This window comes from Anopheles nili, chromosome 3 (genome assembly GCF_943737925.1).
Source record: "Anopheles nili chromosome 3, idAnoNiliSN_F5_01, whole genome shotgun sequence".
In the NCBI taxonomy this organism is placed as follows: domain Eukaryota; kingdom Metazoa; phylum Arthropoda; class Insecta; order Diptera; family Culicidae; genus Anopheles; species Anopheles nili.
The window spans coordinates 16,792,553-16,819,814 of record NC_071292.1 but is presented as its reverse complement, the minus strand read 5'-3'; the positions used below and the strand labels follow the sequence as shown (position 1 = coordinate 16,819,814).

Here is a 27,262-nt window from a genome sequence, read left to right as displayed (position 1 = left end):
GGATATTGCTATTAAAAGTTTTTGGGTCTAGAGGTTTCTGGGGAACGGAATGATTTGATTATTAGCCCTCCTTTCTATGGCACGTGCTCGGAATGGATGGACCGTTGTTACACAGTACGTAGGAGTTTTCCACACGACACTCGCGTGCAGGAGTTTGAATGACCTTTCACCAGCGACGACGGGTCTGTGGCAATAAATCACCCAATAAGATACGGAAAACGATGAAAAATTACCTTTCACCGAGACGGTCCCTTTATAAAGCGGAGTAAATGGATCAAGCTTTTCCGTGGTTTGGAAAACCCCACTCTAACAGCATTGTTGTTTTCTTTACCACCCATCCAACACTGACGCTGCCAGAGCCTTTCAACGTGCTTGCAGAGAAGCACGCACCCAGCATGTACTTCTTTTTTGTTTTCGCCTCGCTGATGGTGGCTAGTCCAGCGCTAGCGTACCTATCCGCAGGCATGAAGGTAAGACTGGCAAGAAAAAAGCAGAAGGTGAAGCAGCACCCAGTGTGACATCGTGTAATCCTTCTCTTTTTCTTTATTTTCGTTCACCGTCACCGCGGGCAGGATCAGTTTCTGTCGGACATGCTGCTGCGAGAGCTGGTCGATCGAATGGGTAAGGATTTAGCCGAGGCGGCTGATTCGTACATCGACCCGTCCGCAATGGACGAGCTGCCCGCTAGCAGGCTGGCATTGATGGCGCGCGTTACCAAGGACCTCGAGTCGGAACAGCTCGATTACGACGCGCTGTTGGACGGTTCGAATCCAAATCCATCACCGCGTGACCAGGAGTACCTACAGCATAGCTCACTCTGGGGTCATCAGTACGTGTCCGGTGGGGCTGGCGAAGGACCAAACCGACCGAAACCGCAGGTGAAGACCGATGCCAGTCTGCCGGCGTACTGTAACCCACCCAATCCGTGCCCGGTCGGGTACACCGAGGAGCAGGGCTGCACGATGGACTTCGAGAATACGGCCGCGTTCAGCCGCGAATACCAGGCGGCGCAGGATTGCATGTGCGATGCCGAGCACATGTTTAACTGTCCGGCGTCACAAGGCGAGGGCAACCCGCAGATGGATTCAGATCTCGAGAGCTTCATCGCGCGTCAATTCCACACCCAAGAGCACAAAAACCTGGTCGCGAAGAAGTTCCACGTCAAAAAGGTTCGTGACGGCGCTGTTTGCGTGAAATATTTCGTTTTTTTTACCGCTGCGATTTCGTTGCAGAACTATAACCCCTTCCTGCAGGGGGAGAAACTGCCGGTCGCGGCCAAGAAAGGCTTCAACGTGAATGTTTAAGCCGTTTTCGTCGTGCAACCGCCCGTCTATCCATATCATGATGACCGACCAACCGCAAACGAGGAGAAAAACGGTACCCGATGCTTTGAGGAATAACTAGCGCACCAAATGGACAAACCTAATCACGCAGAACGGACGACGGCAATGGAAAACTAATTATTAACCTTCCCTCCTAGGCAATAAGGCAAATGCTAAAGCGAAAAGATAACACACACGCCCTGATACGTAAGCACCTCCGCCGGGCGAGAGGGTGCTCGAAATGCAAAAAAAAAGTGCAAAACAGTTCTTCTGCCAATATTCGACCGCCGGTTCGTTGCGAATGTCAGCAGCCGAAGCCAGGACCCGCTTTACCCGTGCAGTTTATAAATATGAATATTGCAGTGTACCACCTGCCCGTACGCCAGCCAGCCGGCCCTGTGCCAGCAGCCGTACGGCGTGTGGAGTATGCTTAGATTACGCCGATTAACCCAACTTTACAATCAGCCCCTCCCAGCCGTTGGTGGGTGGGATCCGCACTCGTGGCGGGTCCTTCTCAAGCCTACGCACACAGCTGGTCCCAAGGATAAACCGGGGAGCAATGTTAGTATATTCCAATCGTATGTGTATGCATGTATCAACACTTCCAGAAGCCAGCCTACAGTAAATGTGGTTCAATAGTGCTAACGTTTCCTTGCATGTTGTCATGAACGCGCACGTGTCACAGCAGACGCAACTAGGTCGGTGTGTTAGGGGCGAAACATAGTTCTCGCCGTGTGGCTTTTCTTTTTTACTTTTTTCAAACGTAGTCTAAAACAAAATGTCATAACAAGAGCGCTTAGCAAAGAGCTTTTGAGAGAGCCGCAAGACGATAGCATAAGCAGTAACAAATAGTGCATGCATAATCATAAGAGTTCTTCAGGCCGCAAGCAGGGCCCGGTGGGAGAAAACTTACCTTACTAGTTCTTTAGACCCGACTGGGTAAACCTGCCCCACAATGAGCCTACGCTACCTTCTTTCTGTGTCAGTTTTTACCTTCCGCAATAGGCTAAGCTCACCATTACCAGCGATCGCCACAAACGATCAGACGATGGTATTAGCAGCTAGGAGTCGAACTAAGTGCAAATGTGAGGAATCGAGTGTACTATTTTCATGCTTCAAATCCTACTCGCCAAAAGCATATTCCGTGAAGCAGGAGGCGCCTCCCTTCCAATGCAACCGTGGTCAATTTTATCCGTCAACTTGTCCCTCACGAGACCTGCAAGTTTTCTACAGTTTTAAGTCCGATTGCTACAGGCTTTGGCGATTCTTTTACTCACCTGCGTTATCTACATTAGCTGGTTGGTGTTTTGTGCTGGTGCACTCTCGCACAGTTTGAGGGAACTTAGCATTAGGACTAGTAACTGCACTATGTCACTAGAAAGCGTTTCGGTTTCCATCGCGAGAGCTCGTTTTGGTGACTTACTCAATGGGACGTGGTTTTCCGGAGTCTTTCCTACCGGGCCATAAACAACATCAGCTAGCCCACCAAGATCGGGTTCGATGGCGAGTTCCTCCCGTGGACCACTGGCCCTAACACCATCCTAGGGTCGTCATTGCATGGCCGAGAGGCAAGGATAACTGTTCATTGAGCCTCATTAAGCCGAGTTCTGCGACTGGAGGCATGCAAGCGATTTCGCGGCATGCAGTGCGACGACGTTCGCGTCGGTAAATGTTGATAAATCTTACGGAAATCTGTATGCATTTTTATGATTGCTTCCGATACAAAACAAAAACTCTTTCTTGCAAAAAGGAACCCTAGACAGTTCTTTCTTATCCTGCACAATACGATGGTGCCGTTCTTTTGACAAGCCTTGCATAATGCTTGGCTATCGTCGTAAGGGGCCGTTTAAATAAAATCAAAATTAATGTAATGCTCGTTAATAAGTATAGTGATAGGGCTTTGGTAGCCGTGTAGCAGTAGTAGGGGAAATTGATCATAATAATTCTACTATACATACGTTACTTGAACAAACGGACAAGTACGAATACAAATGAACAGTTGTGGCATTTCTTCGCTGTACCGTGGGGAGAAGTTAAGATCATTTCTTCCCATAGTCCAACTTTCCATCAGTAACACCGGGCTGGATGGCGAAGAAAATTATCCACATTAACGAAAGAGAGAACGGAGAGAGCGAGAAATATATCGACTAGAAATTTGACTATAACTTCTTCGAAACACGAACCATCAGCAGGCATGAAGATCACGCCTTCGTTCGTTAGAGTCCGTGTACCAAGCGGATCGCGGACGAATGTTGATGAAAAACAAACATCATACGAAACTATTCGCAAAATAGTTTACGAAACCGTTGCGAATAAGATCAACGCGATTGATTTTTGTATGCATTTCTTCGGTCCGACCAGCTGCGACCAGATTGTACTGGAAACGAGAGTCCGGACCTAGATCCCAACATCGATCGATCGGGGGAAAATATGCGGTACTAATTTGGAGCTTCTAAATTCCATCAATGCAGAGGTTCGGTTTTTCGCCGCGTGAAACATTCTCCCTCCGTCGAGCTTCCGAGCCTCGTTATACGGTATGTTTTTGTTGAAATGAACACCGAAATCAATCGTGCAACATGATTATCAATTGTTAATTGGTGATATATATACAACTAAATCACACCTAACATTCAACTAGCACAGTTTACACAAGAGAGATGTACACAGACAGAACAAAAGAAATACACGCCCATTGAAACACACTACACATGATTCAGTATTAACGGAAGACGGAGGTGGAAATATTTAATGTTCGGTTAGTATCCGGCAAGATGGCTTGCAATGTTGCAAGCAACACAACAATTCTACAGACACACCAGATACTACTTTTAGTAATAAGCATGAGAAATGTGTAGAAAATATATAAGAACAGATAAAATCTATATGGCAAATATTTGCATAACGTTAGCTGAGATCTCGCTGGAGGGTCAGAAAAAGAACAACAAAATGAAACGAGAGCAGAGATATATACATATACATATACACATATATAATCTAATTTTGTATTTATATCTATAAATATTGAAAATATATATACATGCAAATTCATCTTATATACAACGTACCGTGGCAAAGGTTAGTCAAACGTGTAGCGAGATCATAAAATTGAAACAATGCGGCTCTTCAGTACTTTGATTATTTTGATAAATATGACAATATCGCTAACTAATTGCAGCGTATGGGCGTATAATACGCATAATGCTTTTGTGAGCATGTTTGGAACGTTTCGGCTTGCTGTCGATCGTTTCCTCAATTCTGATACCATACGGTGAATTGGGCAAGGACACAGCTATTCATACGCCACGCTTAGGTTTGATTATAGAACGTTTACGAATTTACATTTATGCTTGTTTTCCGAAGCAAGGACAGTTCAATCTAGTCTTATCACAGAGGTTCGTTAAATCCAGCCACGATCTACTAAGAGCCACGTATGAATTTTCCTTCCGTTTCGTTTTCGGTATGCCAGTTCGCCCAAAAAGCTTCAAAAATATCGAGAAAGAGACAGAGAAATAATAACGGCAGCTAATGTGAACCCCATTTTATAACTTTCTCGTCTTTCACAAGTGGAACAGTTTGAAATATAATTTCGTCTGCTATGATAAGAATGAACACAGCAACGGGAGATAATCTGTACCGATAGGGCATGTTACACATTTTACTTCGGCCGAGGCTAGAGCGCAAGATAATTGTTATTTACATATATCAAGAAAATTCGATCGGGCAGGAGTTTCTGGAAATAAAGATCCTTTGATCTGCAAAACAATCCACAATAAGGCTCAACTATAGCAATAGATTGAAGCGGCTAAACTACTCTAGCAACGCTTGTAAAACAACTCGATAAAGAGCTCACTGATTCGAATTACAGAGCACGTTTCTCTAACGAGCGTTTTATCTTGACACCCAATTAAATCTTCAACACAATACGAAATGAAAACCAGATGAGATAGTGCGATAGACAGGCGAATCAGAGTGGACAACTGGAGAAGAAATACCCAAAATATAAAACAGAACGTTGAAAATCCAAAAAAAAATGCAACTAAATTGAAATATATCATAAACCTTCTGTGTCGTATTTATGCATCATTACGGTTCCTGTTTGTTTTTTAGAATAGTTTAACGGAGGGCTCTCTGTTTGATTATGGATTATGGTTATATGGTCATTACACCGAATGTTATCCTGAATGCAATGTCGGCATCATTATGCCGACAAAATATGGTACCCCGCTCTATACTCTAGGATGACGATTTACTACAAAACTATGCACTTTTCAATCAAGCCGATGCACCAAGGTGTCTGATGAACTCGATGGTATAAACGGATGAATTCGAGTTCGTAAGTAAACGTTAAAATGCAACGGAATTTAGTGTCAAATTGAGGAACCAGCGTCAACCTTTTCTAAAACAGGCGTCGAAGGAAATTACTATTTTCTGTGCTTTAGTGCTCTTGCAACGATGTCTTCGGGAAACCTTGGTGCACTGTACTCGATCATGCAATTATTGTCCAACAATAAACACATACTGCAGCTAAATGTGTTGAACAAGCTAGAGGAGTTAACTATTGAGGAGCTCCAAATGGCGATACAGAGTCAACCGAGGATGAAAGATATTTTCGCCTTTCCAATGGAACATGGAGGTAATGTACGGTTTTTAAAACGAAAATAAGATTTTCAGAGACTGATGCAATTATAATATTTTGTCGTCCTCAGAAGGAATACGAATGATACGTGTGGACTGGGCAGGGAGCCCGCCGTGCAGTTTTCGTGTGGACACGGCGTTGCGAAAATCATGGACCCTTGCAAAGAACATGAACGTGAGGGAACTAGCTGCCATAGCGTATCCTTTTCCGGCGACAGTCGCATTGCCCGTATTCAACTCATTATTTTGGGTAAATAGTCGAAACGGGGGACATCAATTTAGCGAAAATTTGACGTTACCTAAAGTGCGCTCCAGAATGCCGGTAGAATCTAGCTGGAAAATCTTTAAAAAATGGCTCAACGTTGGCCACAAACCTGTAGCTATCGTTTGTGGCGATCCCGACAGTGGAAAACGTATCAAGATCATTCAGTGCATCCTGGAATGCTCTCGCGGAAATCGACGCTCTTGCCGCGTGCTCTTTATCGGGCAAGAAGAGGTTGACATTCTCGCGGCAGCATTTCAAATGTGCGAGGATTTGCAGCAGACAGTCGGCAATACCGTGGGGTACAAACTGTTGATCAACTCTCAGTTTAGCGATATGGGCAACGTGTTGTACAGCACCGCGCAGATTCTGATGCTTTCGTTCTTGACGGAATTAGGACAACAGATGTTGGACGAGACAACGCATCTGGTCGTAGAAAATGCAGATAGACGTTCGCCTAGAATGGATCTTTTGCTCTCACTGCTTCGCGAGAAGATACGATTGCATCCTTTGCTCAAGTTAGTACTGGTATCGTCGAATTACGAGGTAAATGATTTGACTGCTTTCTTCACTGAAACGGAGGTATTGCCTGTGCTACAAAAATCAAAAAAAGATCACTTTTCCACTGCTTTTCCGTTTGGCACGGATTGCTATTATCTTGATGCGATTCTCATGCACATCTGTACGGATGAAGTAACTCACAAAATAAAGAAGCACCTGGCGAACTGCACTAATCCCTTGAAACTTATGGCCAAGTTGCTGGTGTACTACGGTAGTGTTAAATACAACTCCAATACGACGCATTTGCTAGACGCTCTACTGGAACACTGCTGGTTCTCGGATGATGAAACTGGTTTTATCACGTTTCTGAACGTCTTGCAATGCAATACACACGTGATAGACTATCAGCATTCGGACACCGAGATGACCTTGCTAATGATCGCCTGTGCTAAAGGTAGGTGTTTATTTCTAAGAATTTTAGTCAACAGAAGTTGAACTTAACAAGAGCTTACATGAGCTTGCTTCTTCTAGGGCTAAAAGATACAGTTCGGTTGCTGTTAAATATGGGCGCCAACCCGTACACAGTAGGTAAAAATGGAATGACCGCTATGAACTGGTGCCGCGATGGGGAACAAAATCCATGCTGGCAGTTATTAAACTCTGTATGCTGTACTACTGTGAATGACCTGTGGAAAACTAAGTGCTTGTGTCAGCTGTATTATCGGCTTCACAATCCGTACATCGTAAATCAGCGCCTCGTGTTGGACGTCATATCTTACATTTGCAAAGAGTGCATACCAGGGAAGATCCTCGTGATGTTGCCAGATTACACTGACGTGTTAGAGTGTTACGAACTTCTTCGCTATAATGCAAGTCACACAACAAAAGATCTAGAATACGCAATCTGCCATCGTTTGCTTACGGAAAATGAGTTCAAGGAAGGGGTCGTGTTTCCCTCGAAAGAATCTAACTCGTTCGAAGTCATTTTGGTGGCTGAGCCGATGCTGGAAATGGTCCCATCGTTAAACTATATCGACTATGTAGTGGACACGGGCTTAAGAGTGCATTCTTGCGGCGACTTCGCCAAGGGAATTTGCATTCATAATTCATGCTTAACTACCATGCGGTCAGCCCGGCACCTAATGTGGTTGGCCCAACGAAAGTGCTTCTTCTTGTACACGATGGGAGGGTTCCAGTCTAGAAACACTGATAATTCACCGAACACGTTAGGCATGGCTGAGCCGGATTTAGTGCTAAAGGCGTTGCAGTGCCTCAAAAAATCTTCCTCTTCTACATCGATTGAACAATTCTTCGATTCGGCACTTACCTCACCACCAGTCCGAGAACTTGAGCGAACGATTGAACTTCTTTCGCGAGTCGGAGCAATCGAGCGTTCGTTGAAAGTACCAACCAACTTAGGCTTTCTGTTGGCTAATCTGGACATCGGAATTCATCTTGGAAAGGCACTTTTATATGCAACATTGTTCAAGTGTCTCGATCCGGTGGCTACTATTGTGGCCGCATTGAAAGTGGGCAATCCATTCGTCGACCCCGTGGACGAGAAAAGTGCTCAGGAAATTTTACGTATGAAACATTGCTTGCATAATCGCACGTACAGTGATTGGCTAGTGCTGCTGCGCCTGTACCAACTTTGGTGTAATGGTAAGATTGTTCAAGACGACGTAGAAATAGCGAAAAGATATCGTCTTAAAACAGGCGCCATGGAAGCAATCTCGAATGCACGCGTGCAACTGATGTCGATTTTGCGCGTCGTGGGGATCTTCAAATGCGGCCGTTTGAAGAATTACGACGTGTTGAACAAAAACTCCAAAAACTGGAGCATGGTGAAAGCTTGCCTGACTGCTGGGTTCTATCCAAAGCTTGCCGTTGTGGATTATGAAAAGCAACTACTCAGCGTGCGTTGTGGAACAGAACTTTACGAACTTCATCCGCTATCGGTGGCCAAGCTGTCGGATCTATCGTACAAATGGGTCATCTATGCGGAAAAGCAGGACGTCGGGTTGGATCTGACGGAAGCCAATCGAATCAAACAAATGCCGAAACCGCAGCTGATGGATGTAACAGCGGTGTCCGATTGGACCGTTTTGTTAATGTGTGGCGTAGACAGCATCGACTTACGCGAGACTTCCACCGAACAAACCGGTGGCGGTTTGCAGGTCCGTAAAAACAAAGCCATCGATAAGGGAATGGTGGAATTTATCCTTGACAGGAGATATTCGTTCCAGTTGGAACGCGAAAAGTTCTTTATTGTACGTTGGCTTCGCCTCCGGCTTGGCGCACTCTTCCGCAGTTTTACTGAACAGTTGGTGGATACACTCGCTCATCCAGATACGGATCGGTTGGTGGCCCATATCGGTGATATTCTCCATAAGGAAGAAGAAACGCTAATGCTACCCTGCGTTACGGGCATCGAAACGCGCCCGAAGATAAAGAACCTTTTGCCGATGGGCGCATTGTGGAACTACACGACGTTTCTTTTTAACCAATCTAAGGCGGGACAAACATTTTAGGTCGTTGATAATTTACAGATCTTTATTATCATTTCGTTTATAGCTTCTATCATTTAACCCATCCTACTCTCTTTCTTTTTATCTCATTTGAGCTCGTTTTCGTATGCTTAAAATAGTATATAGTACAGAATTGATGTTAAAAAGAAGAGCGTACAAAGTTTCGCTTGTATCGATCGACGTTGGAAAAAAGAACGTAGATCTAGTTTATGTCGTCGAAAATATGTCATTCCAAGTGACATAGTGAAGTGTGACTCCGATAAAACGCCAGAATAAGCTAAGTCTTACTGAACGAATGGTTTAAAACAGCGGAAATAAACGCTCGTACGTAATAAATAATGTAGTTAAGATTTTAAAAAGTAGAGTAGCGATGGCGCAATGTACGCGGCTTGTCGACGAGGTCTGCTACCGAACTAAAATATGGTCGCTTAAATGTAAATGTTTTGCATAATTTACAGTAACACACGTGGAAGACGGGTTGAATAATGGACCCTCTGTCTTCAATCTCTCTGCGGTCCTTTTCCCCTTGCATCCCATCTTACGCGTATGTATATCTTAAAAGGATTCACACAGTCTCTCGCATACACGCACCCCTAGTTCCTCTTGATGGTGGGTTATATCTAAGGCGTAAGCCAGGGCTCCAGGGTAGATGGCTTGGATGGCCGACTGCTGGCATAAACACGCGCAAATACCTGCGCATAAATACTACGGGGTCCAACTATCTTTCTTACGTTTTTGCCCTAGCAAATACCATGCGATATAATCGTAACATCGTCGCGGAAAGACGGATGTTGCTGGAGCGATGGTTCATGTGAATTCAGATACCTGGTTCAGATCCTTCTCCGGATGGGGAAGTGTCCATCCCCACGGGCTACACGAGGCGAAGTCAATCACGCTAGGCCACCGCTCGGTTTTTTGACTTGCGGGAAAAACGCTTCGATCGGTAGGATCGGGTCTTCGGTGGCGAGCGTGAAGTATCCTGGAACTTTCCGCGAGAGCAGACCCTTGTTGACGGATTTAAAGTGCGTCCGGTCCTTGTTGCCCGTCCCAGACAGCGTGAGCTCGACTACCCGCTTCGAATAATCCGAAGAGGCACTGTTCAGATCGTAATCCTCGCCGTTCGTGGCTGTGGCACCGTTTGAATCCTTGGGCGATATTTTCATGATCGCCGTCTCGTGGTGCCGGTAGCCCTCGGTCGTACTCGCACGAGTCGTCACGTCGTCCACTCCGGAATTGGACGATCCGAAGCGATCCCCAAGCGAACCCAGATCATCGATCGGACGGTTCTGCTCTCCCGACGACGCCAGCACACTATTCTGGTCCACTGACGCGATTTCGGACGCTTCCTCGCGCTTCAACGGTTCGTCATCCGCGCTTCCGGTCGCGGCTACCGCAGTTTGTTCCATCTCCTTCTTCCGGTTGTAATTTTGGATGCGCTGTCGTAGCGTAATCTTCGGAGGTCGCCGATTAATGAGTGACGCCGTCGTGTTGAAGGTTGAACCGGAAGCGGTCCGGTTGGCTGCCACGGCCTGATCATAGGCCGTCTTAGTGCGGCCCCGGTTGGCTAGATTGGATCCTGCTGTCGTTTGACCACGCGTTCCGGATGCCGCATTCGTCGATGCACCTGCCGGTGTCTCAGTGGAGGGTTTCTTCACCGTAAATCGATTGTAGGTGCGCGTTCCGTGCGGTCTGAACGAGCTTCGCGTTGTCGTTTCATTAGCACTCTTTTCCGTCGTTGCACCGGCACCGGTCGGTGCAATTTCGTTCGATTCGGCCGTCTTGTTTAGGCGCGCGTTCAGTAGGAACCGGTTGCGCGTGGGGAAACGCAGTTTCGGAGCCGTAGTCGTCTCCAGATCACCAACCGGTGATCCAACCGTACTCGTCGGGGTTGCCGTACTCACCGTAGTGGTGCGGTTCAACTTGTTCCGATACTCCTTGATGCTGAAACGTGGCCGATTTAGTTCGCCGCCGCCGCCGCGGGTTCGGTTCTGGGGCTCAGAGAAGTTGACATTCGATTCGTCCGAATTGAAGACGGCCACGGCCGCTGCGTCGGTGGACGTTGTCACCGTGGATGAGACTCCCGTTGGAGGTAGTCGGCTTGGAAGTCGAGAGACCACCTTCACGCCGTCTCCAGTGTCTTCCTGGGATTCACCTTTTCCCTTGGCCGCTGGTGCCGGTCGGTAGCGGGACCGAAAACCTCCTCCGAGGGTAGAAACTGATGGCGGTGCGTCCACCAGAACGTTTGCTCCCGCCGCCGCAGTGGTCGTCGACGAACTCGTGGTCACGATCGGTGTTGCTAGCGATGGTTCTGTTTGATCGAACAACGGAATTTTCTCCTCCTCACGTTGGCTAAGTACATTGAACCGATTCCGCGTGAAATGGGGCTTCTTACGGAACTTCTTGACCACGGTTCCATCGAATTCTTCGCTCGACACGAACGTCGGCAATGGAGGCGGTGTCGGAATGATCGTGGTTGCCGGTTCCGTCTCCACTATGGCCGCGATTGGCGGTGGTACGGTGGTGACGGGCTTCGGTCGGAACCGGATGCGGTCGCGGTTGCGATTGTTGACTCCTCCGAACGCGTTGGTCGTAGATTCCGTCGACTCCTGCTCTGTGGTGTACTCCGTCGTGGTGCTACCCTGTGGTGGTTTCGGACGTCTCCGGCGGTGTTGTCCGTTTCCGCCCTTGGAACCGTGTCCTCGGCTCGGAGCTGGCGTTGTGATCACTTGCTGGATCGGAGACTCCTCGGAACCGATGAACGGTCCGATGGTGACGATTTCCAGCTGCAGATCGTCCTGTCGGTTTTCCTCCTCCGCGTCAGTCGTGTACTTGTACTTGTTCTTGGATTTCGGCGGAATCAGCGTCGGGTCAGCGATCGCGTCCTCGATCGTGAAGAAGCTGTGCGTTATGATTGGTTCCTCTGTCGATTGATCCCACGGGGAGTTGGTGGTGACGCCCGCGCTGGCAGCAATGGCTGTGGTTGTGGAAGAGGCCGTCGATGAGGGCCGCCGGTTCGGCGGAAGCCCGGTGTACGACGGATGCATCAGCTTGTGCTGTTTGTACTCGCTTTCCAGCGGTCGGAAGAGGTTCTTGAACACGTTCGGTTTCTCCGTCGTCAGGTATTTGTCCCGGGCGAGCCAACCGCCATCATTCAGCTCGCTGACAGGCGTTACCAGAACCGGCAAGGAGGGTTGATGATTGTGGTAGCTTTGCTCGCCGGGAAACTGGAATTGGTTGTAGTGATGCTGGTAGTACTGCTGCCTGGGCAGGGTAGTCGCCGTCGGGAATTGGGTCGTGGTAGTCGTGCTTTTCGTACTGACCGTGGATGGAGGTGTAGGTGCTGCCTGCGACACTGACGTTGGTCGAGGGAACTCATAGCTGAACCTATTAGCGTCCTGCAACGGTGAATGCGGATTGATGTTGTACTTGTTAAGGATCTCGATTGGGTCCTTGCTCGGCGATGACTCGGACAGATGGTTCAAAACGGTCGGCAAAAACGCCTGCTGGGTACTCGGAGGCGGTGGCACCAAGTTCTTGCTGTACTCGTCGTGTATTTCGTTGAATTTGGTCGCAAGCTGTTTGCCGGGTGACTCCTTGAACTTTACGATCTCGTACGGCTTATGCTCGATGGGCAGCGGCTGTTGTGTGCTGTAGGTTCCGAAAGCACCTCCACTGAATACCTGTCCACCGAAGGCACTGAGCGACTCGCGCTCGGACTGGAATTGTCCCTGTGATAGGCCGTGTTTCGTCGAGGATGCACCGGAAGAACTCGTTTGCGACGACACTGGAGGTGCCGGTTGTTGCGTTTTCAGATTGAAGCTGTTGTACTTGTTGCCAGAGATGAAGGAAGACGAGCTGTGTTGTTGCTGCTGCTGAACCTGCTGAAAGAAAGGCGTAAGGACGCTCGGTGGTAGATGAGGGAAAAGCGGCGTTGAGTCGATCCCGCCCGAGACGGTTTTGCTCAGTTCTTTCTCCGCCGACGATGGTGTGACGTATTTTTTCGGGAACTCGGCCAAATCAGCAGGGATCTGGTTGAAGTGTGGGAACGAAAACTTTGCTCCCGATCCTCCAGGCTGAAGCTGCTGCGTCTGTTGCTGGTGGATGAAGTTAAGTTTTTTAAACTGTCCCACTGCGGGAGTGTAGCCGGGTGCGCTGAAAAAGCTCTTCAGGGTTTGTGAGTCAAACGTGGGCACTCCCGAGTTAAGCTGGCTGAGGAACTTCGTCTTGGCAGGTGGCAAAGAGGCTGGACTAAGAGCAGGCGATTGACCGAACTGGATGTAGGTACCATATAGGTGATTCGGATTGATGAAATGCTCCAGCCGGTTCGAGCTGGTGGCGATTGGTTGCTTCTGCCGGAAGCCGGAGATAGCCATGTGCGACTGCAGCTTGTTCATGACCGGGTGCGGCTTCAGTGTCGATTTTTGTACGATCGTCGGTGCAACATCCCTGTGGACGAGAGGGCAAAAAGAAAGATGTCAAGGTGAAATGTTACCGAGAGTGTCTAAGCAAGCAAATCTAACCTAAATTGCCCGTTGAACTTTGCCGATTTGACACCGACCGCACCGTGCGTAGAAATGGCGGCCGTAATCTTGGGCGTCGAGCTGTGCACCATGTTGAGCGTGGTGATTTGATCGGACTTTACGAACGGTTTCGATTGGGGTGGTGATGATTGTTGTTTGTGCGGACCCGCAGGATAGATCGTCTGCAGCAGAGGCGTGGTCATGTACTTGGGTGGAGCGGCCGGTGTGTGTCCGAACGAGGATGCCGGAACACTCTGTACCGCATGATGGTGATGGTGATGATGCTGTTGAACCGACGCGGACGGTCCTGGTCCGGGTGCTTGCTGGTGCGTCGTGATCTGCACCTTCATGCCACCCTGCGGGTGTTGGCTGTATTGGGCGATCGGTTGGTTGAATTGCTTCAGGATCTGTGCATTGTGCTGCGCGATGTGAACCAACTCATCCTTGCTTGTCGTGTCGAAGCTGGCAACACTGATCAGCTGCTGCGGTTGCTGCGATTGTTGCAATTGCTGTTGGGGCACATGGTAAGGCATCGGTCGCCATGGTACCTGGAAAGAGAAACGTACAGCATTCGGTAAAATTTGATCAAAATAATTCACCCCAAACACTTCTCATGCTCAAATAACTAAGAAAACATTAGCTTCGCCATAATGAGCCGTTAATTACCGTCAGAATAATTAAAAAACCCGGCGTTAGGTTGCATTAGATTAATTGCACGTATGAGCCACCGCTAATCTGCTAATGAAAGTGAAAAAGAAAGTATACTCGCGATGGACTTCCACCTCCTTGCAGTCGCGTGGCCAGTAGTGTGTAAAGCATGCAAAGGGAAAGGGTGCGCTTCTGAGGGTGTCCAGAACATACATGGGCATTTGGTTCGGTTTGACTTTCCCTTTGGCCAGCCGCGCAAAAGGGTTTGGCCAAATTCGACACGCATCGGGTGGTTTTGGCTTCGGACGGACACCCTCACGCTCGTGATCAGGGCTCGTGCGGAAAAAGCCGGGAAATCGTTGCAGCATTACAGCAGGCCTAATCCGCAACCGTAAGGGTGAATTGCGTTTGAGCAGAGATGGAGCGATTTTGCACGGTACGTTGGGAATCAGAGAAAATGAAAAGAAAACAATTTTCAACAAATTACCCGTACATCAAATTGATAATGATCGGGCCCGCGATCGGTACAGCTTTGCAGAAGAAGCTGCAAAATCTCTAAGGAAAACATTTCACGTGTAAATCTGAACCCAGCACCCGTGAGTTGTTTGGTTTATTTATGGTTTCGATATAGAAAGGGGTTACGATTCATATGAAGTTGTAACGATCTGTATTAGAAGAACACCGGAGGTGCTGGCAAGCGAACCGTGTAAAAGCAACAATGCTGCGAGGGAGTGCGTGCGAATACGCGACCCGGTAATCGTAACATTTAACATCAAATTTTCCGGTCAGTGGCTACTACCTCTGTCGTGCGGGGAGATAATGATCTTTCCGACAGAAAAGTTGTTTATTTTGTTGCTCTCTTCGCATGACTTTAGATCGGCCGGACGCAGCAAATAGGTAGAAAATCACTGCTAGCGCATACGTTAATAAAAGACGTAAATTTTTCCACCTGAAAATTTCACGGTACGCCGAAGAGGCTGCTGTTCGATCGCATATTTGTTAGATTTTCCTTTTCTCAACCCAAGTCGCGTTGGGGTTTCTCCATTGCTCGGTGGGTTGTTGTGTAAAGTTGTGCTATAAAATCAAGCGATTAAAAACACATGTTTGCGGGAAGAAATTGTAAACTATCCACGTCAGGTATGTGAGCATGCATCGGCGTAGAATGCCCAGAGCGCAGTGGCTCCAAGGCACGTGAACAGCCTCCTACAAGCTCGTCTGCACGCGATCACAGGTGGGTGATGTCCATTCGCGAACCGGTATCACTTTTCACGCATCGAAGCGCAAGATCGGCCCAAGTAAGCCCGACCGGACTTAGTAGATGGCGAGTTTAGCTCTTGATTACGTTCCATGTCAACTGACGTTTTCAGGCCGGTGGCTGTCGGGCCGATCGTAAAATGCAAAAGAGAAAAGGAACCTTTCCTACCGAAGGGATGGATGGGTTTTCGCTGCTTTCCAACAAGAGTTTCGCGTGTCTATGGCGGGAGAAATGCGCTCGTTGCGTTTCTGTTCTTTGGCGTATTTTACTCCACGCGCCGATCGCAGTGAGCGTCCATGCCAATCAGACTGTGTAATTGAATCGAAGACGCTTGGCGACTGCCGGTTCCTGGCGATCGATCTTTGGAGGCGTATTACGCCGCTTTCATGATGCTCGTTGGCGGTTAGCTTACAACTATTTTCTTTTGTTATCTTAACAGCATAAGATCGTGTAAACAGAACGGCAGGTAAGAAAAATAATTTGTTACTTTTCTAGCGATTGTTTCCACAAATAGACATAAAATGGTTAACGTTTAGATACCAATTATTTTGATGTGCTTTCATAAAACATTCATTAGATTCACATCTACGCATGGGTTGGCGGAATATGCCTCAAATACATATTCATATCGGATAATTTGCTTTAAGCTGCTGCACTTATCGCCAGCAGCTTGTCAAAACACCTGCAAGAAATCATTAATTAATGCTTTTCGAATCCACTACGCGGCTCACGAGTGGCCTGTTTTCTCAACACATAAATAGTTCTATGTAAGTATCGGTGGAAAAGGCAAAGCCCCGCATTCGTCATTAAAATGTTATGACTGCTTTCACCCCAAGCGCGCACGAAAGAGCAAAGGGCCCCGCAAAGCGCACCATGATCGCTAAATAAGCGCAATAAAGCGATCTTGAAACAAACAAAAACAACCGCCCTTTTACGAGGGGCTGCTCTCGCACGATCAACCAGAGTCGGTTTCAGGGTTAACGCGAAGGGTGTTATTACTAAAATTATGTTTGTTTAACACACAAACTGGCGGCTCGAGAACGCGCTCCCGACCGGCTAATTGGGAGGCGCTGGGTTAGAGTGCTCCATTCTGAAGATTACACCCATCCAGCGGCGAGAGCCAGGCTAATCGTAGCTTGAAAATCTGTCGGAACGATGAAAAGCTAGCGGTACGTTAGGCTTGTTCCAGCTGAGACAACCATCCGGTAAACGACCTCTTGACCCTCCCAATCAAACAGCATTAGAATGGCGAGGTACAGATTGGGTGGATAAGATCTGCCTCTGGGAGCAACTAATTCTCCCGGCTAAGTGCTTGTGGCGCGCTCAGTATTAGATCATGGAGGGAAGTAAAAAGCTCTATCACGATTTTTGGTGGATTTTCCCACTGTTCGAGGAAAGAACACGAAGCATTTGTCATGAATAATGGATTGTCGCTAGACCAAGCGCTTTAATTAAGCTTTGTAGCAACCTTTCTTAAGTGCGCACGTATTAGCGTGGCCAACATTCACGTACCGAGGGAGAAATGGTACGAAGTTCTTCGGGTGTGGTGGATTTCCTACCCCAGCTGAATCTCGAGCTGCTACCAAAAAAAAACAAAATAATACCACTTTGCAAATCGAGTTGCGAGGAACTGGGGCACGTTTCGGCATGTTCACTCCATCCACCGACTAAGCTGGCGTGAGCATGATGAACCTTTCATGATTAGGGGCTCGTTTCATCATAGGAATTTAATTTAATTAGAAAGCGAGTCTTCCAAAAAAAAAAACACAGAGTGAAACAGAGAGATAACTTCTTCGAGTTGATGCTTCCGATAACGATAAACGGGAGCGTGGCTACTTTGGTGGGCTGGTGGGTTGGAATTAATTTTCGCTAACGGTGTAGCCACTAGCCTTGGGGCGCCCATTAGCCCCTGGAGCATACGCAGTGCTCCTGCGGGTGTTTGGAAGGCTATTATTAAAGTATCTCCCAACGTCGATCTCGATCATACGCGCAATCATCAATCATCTGTCATCGCCTTAGCAGGTCGGGGTTTCAATGAGGGAATCGCCAAAAGAACGAACGATCGTTCTACGTGTTCTTTGGGCTGTATTCAACCGTTGAACGGATGGAAATGGAGCAAATATTTACTCGCCTTGTTCTCCTTCGTGTGACTCGTTCGAAAACGGCCCAAATGACAGGTTGTGCGTTTTTCCTTCCTTCCGTGACACGCCCATCGAGCCTCCGGTCGTTTTCCTATTGTTGCTTTTCATGTCAAAGCCCTGCCGAAGCGCGGTGTCACTGTAATGGTTCGCGAAAATGGCATTCTCTGAACGGGACATTCGAAATTCCCGGGCCCTGAACCGTTACGCGGCAAAGGAGTGTCGATTACCGAACCGATCGTTATCGTTTGCCGTAATGTAATGGATACGTTTTGCCGAAGCGGAAGGATTGATCGTACGATCCGTTGAGTGATGGTAGGGTCGGATCGTTATCGGTCCCAGAAACATTGCTAAAGCGCGATCACGTCGCAGATCCGTTACATTTGATGGATCGATTTAGAACATGGGAATGTGCGCCTGCGAGCATAGAATGTGATCTTAGCGTTTTATGCTGATCGTTCTGTGAATTAATTCAAACTAGCCACAAATCGTACGATCATTTCCTTGTTACGGAAGCAAAACCTCGACAGTAATTTTGCGTGAACATTCATCTCGCGGTAGCAAACCCAACCGATGTTAGGCTGTGCTACATTTGTATCGCTCTGCTTCGGCGCATAATAGCGAACGGAACGTCGTTTCCCATCCATCTGATGGGCGTTGCGTATGCAAAGGAGCAAAAGCAACAACAAAAAAAACAAGAATAGAAAGAAAGAATCGCATTATAAAGCTACCCCCATTGAACGGGGGGTTGAATTTAGTTGACACGGCTACTCCAACGGACGGGCGCTCTATTAATAACATATTTATGCAACCACCGTTCCCATCTCGCACTAAACTCGGAGTTGGCATAGTTTATGCTCGCGATCCTCCCACCGGGCGGGATTCAAAAGCAAAAGTGAGTGCGCGAAAACTCCCGTTTGCATTGTTGCGGACTTTTCCTATCCTTCGCCATACTGCCCGGTCGGCCTGAGAGTTAACATGCTGCCGGTGGCTCGCGCATCAATAAAACCACCCGCGAGGTTAATGGGATGTGGTTAACATCGCGGCATCGCGGAACACCCGTCCGTGGGTGCAATTTTCCCTTGCGGCTTGTGCTCGCTTGCTCGCTGATTTTCCCGCGCTCCGCACGCTTAATGCAATGTATCTAGACCTTGTGTTTGCGTTTGCACAAAGTCCATTCTATGGGGCGGTGGCGTCGGCTCTATGTCTCAACTTTCCACCGATGCTCGTACGCGTCGGCTGAGAAAGTGCTGCAGCTCGAACCGGGGAAACGTTTCTAACACGTGTTAGCTAGTGATGGTGAAAATGGATGCAAAAATTGGCTTCAATTCGAAGGGTGCTGGCTCGTTTTCTATTCGTTGGTTTGATTAACATCAACTGCAGGTTACGAAAGCCGCTCAGAACAGTCGAACGAGCATTCAATGCAATATGGAACGAAACATGTAAAAAAATACGCACGAAAGCACGTGTACCGAAGCTTTCAACTGGGCAGTTATTCAGGAAGTCAGCTGAACGAGATGGCGCATGACTTGTGGGGTGATTAATTTTTGACCACCAGTCAGTATGGCACCGTGGATGCAACCGTTCCGGTACACTTTTAAGCCGCTAGTGACCACTTTCTCACACCGGACAGTGGCATGTTATTACGAGCGTGATCGTTGGTACGGTGAATTACTTCCTCAGTTCAACTCGCGCGCATAACGACGAGCGCCATCGCGCACGCTCGCCATTTATTATAATGAGCGGTTCTTTTGCATAATCGCGCATCTTTCCACCGTCCAATTGAGCGTGCTGTTTTGGGTGGTGCCTGCCATTAGCACGCCGGGGCGTACGAGTATGCTTGCAAATTATGCTCGTAGTAATTGTTTTGCACGAAAGTAAAAACAAACCCCCGATGGGTGCGTGTGAACTTTGCCACTTACGTCACGTGGAAAAGGGCCGTCCAGTGGTCGAACCGGAAACGGAGGGCTCGTTGGGTGCGTGAAATGAGATGCCCAATTTCGTGCGATCATAAGGAAATGGTTTCGAGATGCTTATGGTCTCGCAGGGCACGATCAGCGTGGCGGAGTGGTCATTTAAAGCGGAGCTTCCTGACCGGCGGAGAGGTGTGTATTTTCGATTAATCAAATTTTCTCCTCTACACGATCAAGATCGCCCCCGGTGGGGCATGAAATTGAGACGTTAGACCTCGCCGGGAGAGGAGTCGTTCACAGCAGGTGCCACTCGGTTCCTAATGGGGACCGGGGTTCGGGAATGTAACGCCACGGGAGTTATTCGATTGGCTCGGAAGGGCTCTCGCAAAGGAAGCTGTAATCATAACGAAACAAATGGATTTATGGAACTCGAGAGGTTAGGCAAAAAAGCCAACCTTGATCACGTTTCAGTCTGCGTGCGTGCGCGTGTGTGTGTGAGGCGGAAGAACACTCTCCAGGGTCGGAGCGATCGGGACCACGCCTAGGCACCTTTGTTTCCGATCAAGGGGGGCCTTTTTGTTTCTGGGTCACTTTCGGTGGCCATCGAATTACTTCTTTATGTTCGCGGGTGACCTCTTTTGCTGATGTTTCCGCGAGCATGCGTGTTAATTTTTTTTACCCTCCCCATGTCCACGGCTAATGAATTTATGGGTCGCAAATGAGCGCTCCCCACCTCGTCGGAAGTGGTCGGGAAAATTTCCGATCCGTTTGTGCGCATATGTGTGTTTTTGTTTTCATGTTTCCCGACACACAACCCCCGGGTTCGGTTTAATTCAGATCTGGTCTAGTGCAACGGCTCAATTAACCAGCTCAGGCGCGGGACCCATAAAGCACCACGCAGCTCATGCTGCGGTTGCGTAACGCAAAAGGCTTATCACGTCTGCGCGAGTGGCGCCTGAATTACAACCGCCAAATGAACTGCGAATCGAATGCGGGAAGATTAGCAAAACACCGACGGTGTGAATTTCACAGCCCACACGGCCACCGGTATCGGCGCTATCATTGCGCCCAATTTGGGTCAGCTTTTACGTACGTACGCCTTTCTCCGGTATTGCGAACCCTCCGCGAGCCGGTGTTGAGAGCGGAAAATTATGATCTTTACTACTGATCGATGAACGCGGTGTGCAGGAAACGGTTCGAAGATTTTCACGAGCAGTCACCGAGCGCTGGTTGGCTAATAAAGCCATTTCCGTGAAGCTGATAAAAAAAACCTTTACACGCACACAAACCCGCTCAACGGTCTCCAACGTCACCGATGGGTTGACTCGTTTCCGTCCGACCGGCAAACGATCGCGGATGACGATCGACAAGCGTCAAGCAGGAGGGAGGCACATAATTTAATCACCAGCTCGACGCGAACATATGCAAATGGTGCGATGGCACGGAAAGATTGCAGCAGTCCGAACCGAAGGTGGATCATTATTGCCCCTTCAACCGGGTTGTCGTGCTCCGGAACCATTTGTTTCGGTGGCGGAACCTGTGCGGGGCAAAAATTAAACTGCGTGCAACCCGGATGGCCACCGCAAAATGGCAGGATGTGGCCAACGGTTCCGGTCGTTGGACTGGAGCAAGAATTAAAGCACCTTTTCACAGCTAGAAAGCTCCAAATAAGGACAAATCAATCTGGGATTTGATTTAATGAGTAAAAGAGACAGGGAAATTGTTTCCTCAACATTGAACCGTATCGAGATCGTTAGCGTGTGACTTAATTAGTTTACTTCTGTTTGCATATATCGTGCCTATTTTGATATGCTGGCTGCTGCGATGGGAGAACTTTTGCGTGTGAAAAGAACGATCATAAAAAGCATTGAAGTAGATGTAAATTAAGATATGAAGGCTTCCATTCGATGGCGGAATAAATGAGCACGGTTTGCATGCGGTTCGTTAATTGGGCGGATTTAAGATACATAAATTGAGATATTTTATTGAAGGCGGCTCCTGCCGTATACTTACTGATAAGTCTAGTGCCCTCGGTTCGACGTTCTCGCTGTGACCGTGCTGGAAGGTAATTACTGCCAGCCATATTCCTGTAACGAGAGCAGCACACGATGTTAGAAGAAAGGCGGCAGAGCGTGCAGGTGATTAGAAAATTAACACCCTCTCCCGCAAAGGGCAGCCTCGGTTGGTTTGTCACAGTTTCAAGCACGCTACGATTGCGCACGGGCACGAAAGTGAACTTCATTAGCACTCCGGCGAGGCGGAAGACTAATTCCTTCGCTCCCTACATTTGGAGCGTGGGAAATTCCCGCGACAGCAGGCGCTCTCTAAGGTGGATTAGAGTAGCGGATTCGATCACCAGACACCACGTTGTCAAGCGAAAACCCATCATTTCTATTACCCTGAGTGAGGCACAAAACCACCCGTCTAACCGCAGGGGGTTGAGAAGACAAAAAAAATCGAGAAAAGATGTAAGTCACACCCGGTGATAAGCCCCAAAAGTAGAAGGGAAAACACGACCACTGGCTCTGGGGGCTTCAAGTTCGCTGTTCACCGTACACTGCATGCGGTATCGTGGTAGCGTTTTGCGGAAACTCATTAGCATTTCGAGATGAGATTTTCACAACCACCCCAAACCGGGCCAAGGTGCACTCGAGAGCGAGTGCGAGTGTGGCGGCAGGTGGGTGCATAAAATCTGGATCATAATCGTATTATGCTGCCGTCACTAATCGCAGCAGGTACCGGCGGGAATCGGTGCCAAATTGATGCCAAATTAGTGAAAGGGGTCTTCAGGGGCGCAGCAATAGGCAATCTTTCACGTCACGCCAAAAGGGAGCATAAGTGGGAGAACCTCCCGGCGCTGATGATGATGATGAGTCGATGCTTTTAATTCTTCCTCGCCCTACCGGGCGAATGGGAAAATATGAACGATCCGTGGCCTCCGCGAGCTGTCAGACTCGGTCTGGCAGCCGATCGGTTAGTCAGTCAGTCGGTTAATTAGTTATCGACGGTGCCCTCACGCGTCCCTTCCCGTGGTCGGGAAAGAAAGCAAACCCCCTTGGGTTCGTTCATCAATCGCCGTTGCTGGTGGATCGGTGTATATATATATTTTTTTTCGGTTTCGATCAATTCGAACCGCCCGTTGGTGAAGCCAAAATTGATTAGGCCTGATGGGTTTCGGTGGCGTTCCTTCCCTACCTATTGGGACGGGTGGGAAATGGTGCGGAAATGATGCCAATCAGCGGGCAGATGGAAGATTATTTAATTAAATTCCCCACGGCACGGTTTCCCAATTGGCCAAATTCGATCCGACGCGGTGTTGGGCAGGTATCAGACCTCGCACGTATGTAGATCGGATCGGAAAAGATCGGTTAGCGGTTAGGTCTTCAGTGACGCAATTGATTCCATTTATCTGATCCGGTGGCAATCTTGGCTTTAAATTGAACCGATAAAAGTGCATGACGTGCGTCCGATTGGCAGGTCGGATAAGATTGGTGTTAGAAAAACCGTCCGATTACCGGTCGGTGGCCGCAGTATTTCCCATGCTGCTGTGCTGTAGCTATCCCAACGCATCGATTGACCCCGAAAGAATGCTTAACATTCACGGGATAACACATTTAAAATTCCACCAGCTAGGCGGTCGCTGATTTATCGAACGACTTTCCTGTAGCTGCTGCGGGATATAAGATAAGCCCGCACCCAGGGACAGCTCATTATCGGCGTGCGATTATTCATCCTTCTAATATGTTTAGCAACACGCGGTGTAACACTGGCACAAACTAGCCGGGGTTCTGTCGTTTTCCTGCCGAGAACGCACGTCCGACGTGAAACGATTAGCCTCCGGGCGTGGAAACCCACCCAAAACGAGCCTCCCAAAACGAAACCGGTTTGCCTGAAGTAGCCAATAAATTTGCACACAAACGTGTCCATTTTGGTGCCCTCCTGCGAGCGAAGCCTCCGGTGAGCCTGAGGTTCGATTGGCGTATCGGTGCAGAATGCGTCGTAAAATCCGCACCGCATTAATCCAGCACGATGGGGATGAGCCGCTGATTCCCGGATTAGTCGAGAACATAATTTCGATGATAGATGATATCGTCACCGGCAACACACAGGGGGATAGCGAGACAGAGAAAGCGAGAGAAGCGTTATTATGGCCGAGCGAAGGAGACACGACGGCTAATTAAGAACGTTTTACAGCTAAACCCAAGCGCCATGGCAGGAACGGAGTGCCACGATTAAGATATTAATGAATGCGTCCACAAGCGGTTGGGGTTTTTTTTTCAGTGTGTGTTTGCCCTTTTTCCAACTTCTTCCCAAGATGGGCCCAGATGTTCGGTCACCTCCCAGCGATCGAATGTGACCCGAACCCCGAAGGAGCTTGACTTACGATCGTGGATATCGACATGCCTGATTGGATGTCCACCGGAGGCTCTTCGGGAGGGTTCCATTTCCACGCACGATCCACCGCGATCTTTACCAACGAGCCGCAAACACCCGGATGCTATAAATATCCGTCGGTTTGTTCTTGCTCACCCGAAGAAAAAAAAACCGGTGCCAAAAATGCCGATCGATGCTCCGGGGGCTAACGAAATGAAATAAAATTCCAACCCGATACTAATGACTTCATTTCAGCTGGAGAATTTTGAGAAGAACAACCCGCCTGAGTTGGTTGCTGTTCCTGCTTGGTGTAACACTGGGGATGGATGGGCTAGATGGGTAAGAAAAAAAAAACGGTATTTAGACGTCCCGATCCTCAACACTGGGACGCCACAGCTCGCCCAAAACCAGCCAGGCGCTTTCCGGTGGAAGCATATTAACCCGCTTGGTGCATGGGAGCCGTCCGACCGATGGCGTAACTGGCGTAAAATTCTTACAGAACGGTGTCGAACAATCAGACCTCGATCAGGTGAGATGCAGCACGACTCGCAACCGGGAGCTGCCGGGCATTAGGTCAGTAGTCGCAGCGATCGCAAGCTGCATAGCGCTAAAACCGGACGCCCTGTGCCCGTCTCAGGTAGCTGGACTTGGTCAAGGGCACCCTCGCCTGGGGCGGTGGGATGCATTGTTGCGTCGTCTTCAATTAAATGATAAAGGGCCACGGGAAGACGGGCGAGAGAATAGTAGAGAGAGAAAAAAAGTAGATACAGTTATGGGCGCGATATTCGCCGCGTTCCAAGTGCGACCTGGTACGGGCACATGAGCGCATAAAGCCAGCCAGCACTAACAAGCAATTAACGTGGCGCGCGCGATCGTGATGACGGGTTTAACGGGATTCGTTGGGGCCAGAAAAGGCTCACTCTTTCCCTTAAGGTGTGCTTCCCGTCTACCGAGCTGTTGCAGCGTGATCGCTATAGTTTGCGTCTGGTAATTCTCGAACTCACCCCATCCGGAAGGCGTTCCCGGCGACAATGGCATTCTGGCGTGCGCCAATCGTTCCGAACGATTATCGGCGTGTACTTGCGCGTGGATGGGGGTTGCAAACCGCCCCAATCGCCCCCAGAGAGCACTTATTCGCTTTTGGGCAAGAAACGGGTTTAAATTATCGGACGCGTGGTTCGACGCCCGAAATTCGGTTTTATCGAGATCTCGTTATCTCGCGGATGGTGATCACGGCACGGCTTTAATTCCAATGGCAATGGGCAAGCCCCGTTGGTTCATTGTGCACATTCTGTACCGGGCATCCTCGATTGCGTCTGGAAGCCGAGAATGCGCTTGGAACTGTCCTACAAAGTGCGCCCTAACGGACCCCAGAGACGGCAGCGTCGCGATCGCGCGCAATAAAATGTGGAGCATCCGGGCATGTGGAGTAGCGCGCCCGATTCCCGCGCCACGTGTTGGGCTTTGCGTGTTTCCGCGCCAAGCGAAGCTTTAGCGCTGCCGACTGGCGGTTCTTAATTGTTTTCTATACCTGTTGGGGTTTTTTTTTGTTGCTTGCTCCGTCGAAACGCCCTCGCTCCGTACACGGAACGAAACCACCGGGAATACATTCCAAGCAAGCGAGTGAGATAAAAAAAATCAGCATCAACCCCTTTGCATTTTCCAACCGTTATTGAATAATAATAACGTGCCACTTTGCACCCTTTTGCACGCAAGCGGGCACGGTTGTGCTGCAGAAAACTCGTTAAACCCGATCCCGTGCGAGATTTTCCAAAACACAACCTCCCACCGTTTCCCAAGCCCGGACTGTTCTGGCATCTTTTCGCGCTGGCGCAAAGTGGGTTGCAGTGAGCGGCGCGTACGCACCACGGGAAAAACAGGTTGACCGGGATGGCGGGCTCGCGCGTGCACCACAAAGGGAAGCCTACATAGGCCGCCTGTGCGCACCCGTTGATAGATTAAGCTAATCGAACCTGGCGAAAGCACGATCGCACCTTCCCGGGCACGGGCGATACTTACGGATGATCGAATTCAGATTGCCTCGGAGCCCCATTTTCCGGCCGTACTCATTTAACGGTGAGCGCGGCACTGGGAAACTTTTCGGGCGCCCACGGGATACGGTTCCTTATGGCCGGATGGCGGCTGGTGGCTTTTCCACACGCTGGTGGCGGACCTGAACGTTGGAGGTCCGTTGGTCTGTTTTTGGGTGTTTTCTTTTTCTATTCGTTCACTCTCTTTTACACACACGCTCAACACACGACCGGATCGGTTGTCCTTTCGGTACGACGCACTACCGGACGCCTGCTGGGACTTTCTCTTGATGGAGCAGAAACAAAGCAAAAATTAAACAAAAGCAAAACAACGAAACAACGTGTACAAAAGTGTAGTGTGTGACCCTCTCGATTGCCCTCTAGCGCACTTGTCCCGGTCGCTTTCCCTCGCTGCACTTGATCGATCCCGTATCGATCGTAATCGGCAATTTAGTTGCGATAGTTTTCTTCGCAAACTTATCCCGTCGAACACACACTTAGATGCACAAACACGTACACTCGCAGGACGCGCAGGATAATTGTCCCGCACTTTTACGAGTGCAAGGACGCACTCCACCACCACTCGATCGCGCACACTCGCGGGAAAAGCTGGAAAATCGATCGATCGCGCGCTCAAACCGCGAACCGTTGCTTCACTTTCCGCGCGGCGTTCGTTTGAGGTCTCTTTACCTTGCAGGTACCTTCTTGGAGGTACCGATCGCTGCTACTAGAGCTGCTACTGCTGCAACTGCTGCTGTTGCTGCTGCTGGCTCTCGGCGTGCGCTGTCGACTGTGGGACGGCTCGCTGGCGTATGATTGCTCGGGCGGCTATAAAACTATGTTAAACCATTTTGTTCCACTACCGCGGGTCTTTCGCCTTTCTTTCGCGTCCGATCGCGCTGGCTCGCAGCTCTCTTTCTTGGTTCGTTTTCTCTCCCACCCACCCACCAACCCAACCCCCCCGGCAGCACGCGCCCTTACCCCTTTCGCCCGCGTGATACACACACACACACACACGATCGCTCGGGTTGCTTTCTTTCGATCTCTGCTTTGGACTTTTCTTTCGCCACCGTCGCCACCGTCGTCTTTCTAATGTTTTGACCGCCCTGGCATCTTTTTTTTGCTGTTTGTTTTAT

General features: G+C 49.0%; 3 protein-coding genes across 3 annotated transcripts; 2 read left to right on the top strand and 1 right to left on the bottom strand.

Moving 5' to 3' along the window:
* Nucleotides 1-395: 395 nt before the first annotated feature.
* LOC128727015 (uncharacterized) lies at nt 396-1,968 on the top strand. The gene is made up of 3 exons (XM_053820871.1): nt 396-470; nt 573-1,169; nt 1,233-1,968. Exons 1-3 carry the CDS (start codon nt 396-398, stop codon nt 1,302-1,304), a joined length of 744 nt encoding a protein of 247 aa, XP_053676846.1. The 3' UTR covers nt 1,305-1,968.
* A 3,806-nt stretch (nt 1,969-5,774) lies between these two features.
* Nucleotides 5,775-9,538, top strand: LOC128723794 (3'-5' RNA helicase YTHDC2-like). The gene is made up of 3 exons (XM_053817559.1): nt 5,775-5,955; nt 6,338-7,174; nt 7,252-9,538. The coding sequence occupies exons 1-3, from the start codon at nt 5,775-5,777 to the stop codon at nt 9,249-9,251; spliced, it is 3,018 nt and encodes a 1,005-aa protein (XP_053673534.1). The 3' UTR covers nt 9,252-9,538.
* Nucleotides 9,539-10,138: 600 nt separating this feature from the next.
* On the bottom strand, nt 10,139-26,149 carry LOC128726742 (mucin-5AC-like). The gene is made up of 4 exons (XM_053820567.1): nt 26,116-26,149; nt 21,736-21,809; nt 13,769-14,316; nt 10,139-13,694 (listed from the first exon to the last, which is right to left on the bottom strand). The coding sequence occupies exons 1-4, from the start codon at nt 26,147-26,149 to the stop codon at nt 10,139-10,141; spliced, it is 4,212 nt and encodes a 1,403-aa protein (XP_053676542.1).
* Between the last annotated feature and the right edge of the window lie 1,113 nt (nt 26,150-27,262).

What these genes read in the sequence shown, in the direction of transcription:
- LOC128727015 (XM_053820871.1), top strand. Translation starts at nt 396, where the DNA reads ATGTACTTCTTTTTTGTTTTCGCCTCGCTGATGGTGGCTAGTCCAGCG. An exon ending in ACCTATCCGCAGGCATGAAG is followed by an intron (nt 471 to 572) that starts GTAAGACTGGCA and finishes CACCGCGGGCAG; the next exon opens with GATCAGTTTCTGTCGGACAT. An exon ending in AGAAGTTCCACGTCAAAAAG is followed by an intron (nt 1,170 to 1,232) that starts GTTCGTGACGGC and finishes ATTTCGTTGCAG; the next exon opens with AACTATAACCCCTTCCTGCA.
- LOC128726742 (XM_053820567.1), bottom strand. Translation starts at nt 26,149, where the DNA reads ATGGGGCTCCGAGGCAATCTGAATTCGATCATCC. An exon ending in CAATCTGAATTCGATCATCC is followed by an intron (nt 21,810 to 26,115) that starts GTAAGTATCGCC and finishes CTCTCGTTACAG; the next exon opens with GAATATGGCTGGCAGTAATT. An exon ending in CGAGGGCACTAGACTTATCA is followed by an intron (nt 14,317 to 21,735) that starts GTAAGTATACGG and finishes TTCTCTTTCCAG; the next exon opens with GTACCATGGCGACCGATGCC.
- LOC128723794 (XM_053817559.1), top strand. Translation starts at nt 5,775, where the DNA reads ATGTCTTCGGGAAACCTTGGTGCACTGTACTCGATCATGCAATTATTG. An exon ending in CTTTCCAATGGAACATGGAG is followed by an intron (nt 5,956 to 6,337) that starts GTAATGTACGGT and finishes ACAAACCTGTAG; the next exon opens with CTATCGTTTGTGGCGATCCC. An exon ending in AATGATCGCCTGTGCTAAAG is followed by an intron (nt 7,175 to 7,251) that starts GTAGGTGTTTAT and finishes TGCTTCTTCTAG; the next exon opens with GGCTAAAAGATACAGTTCGG.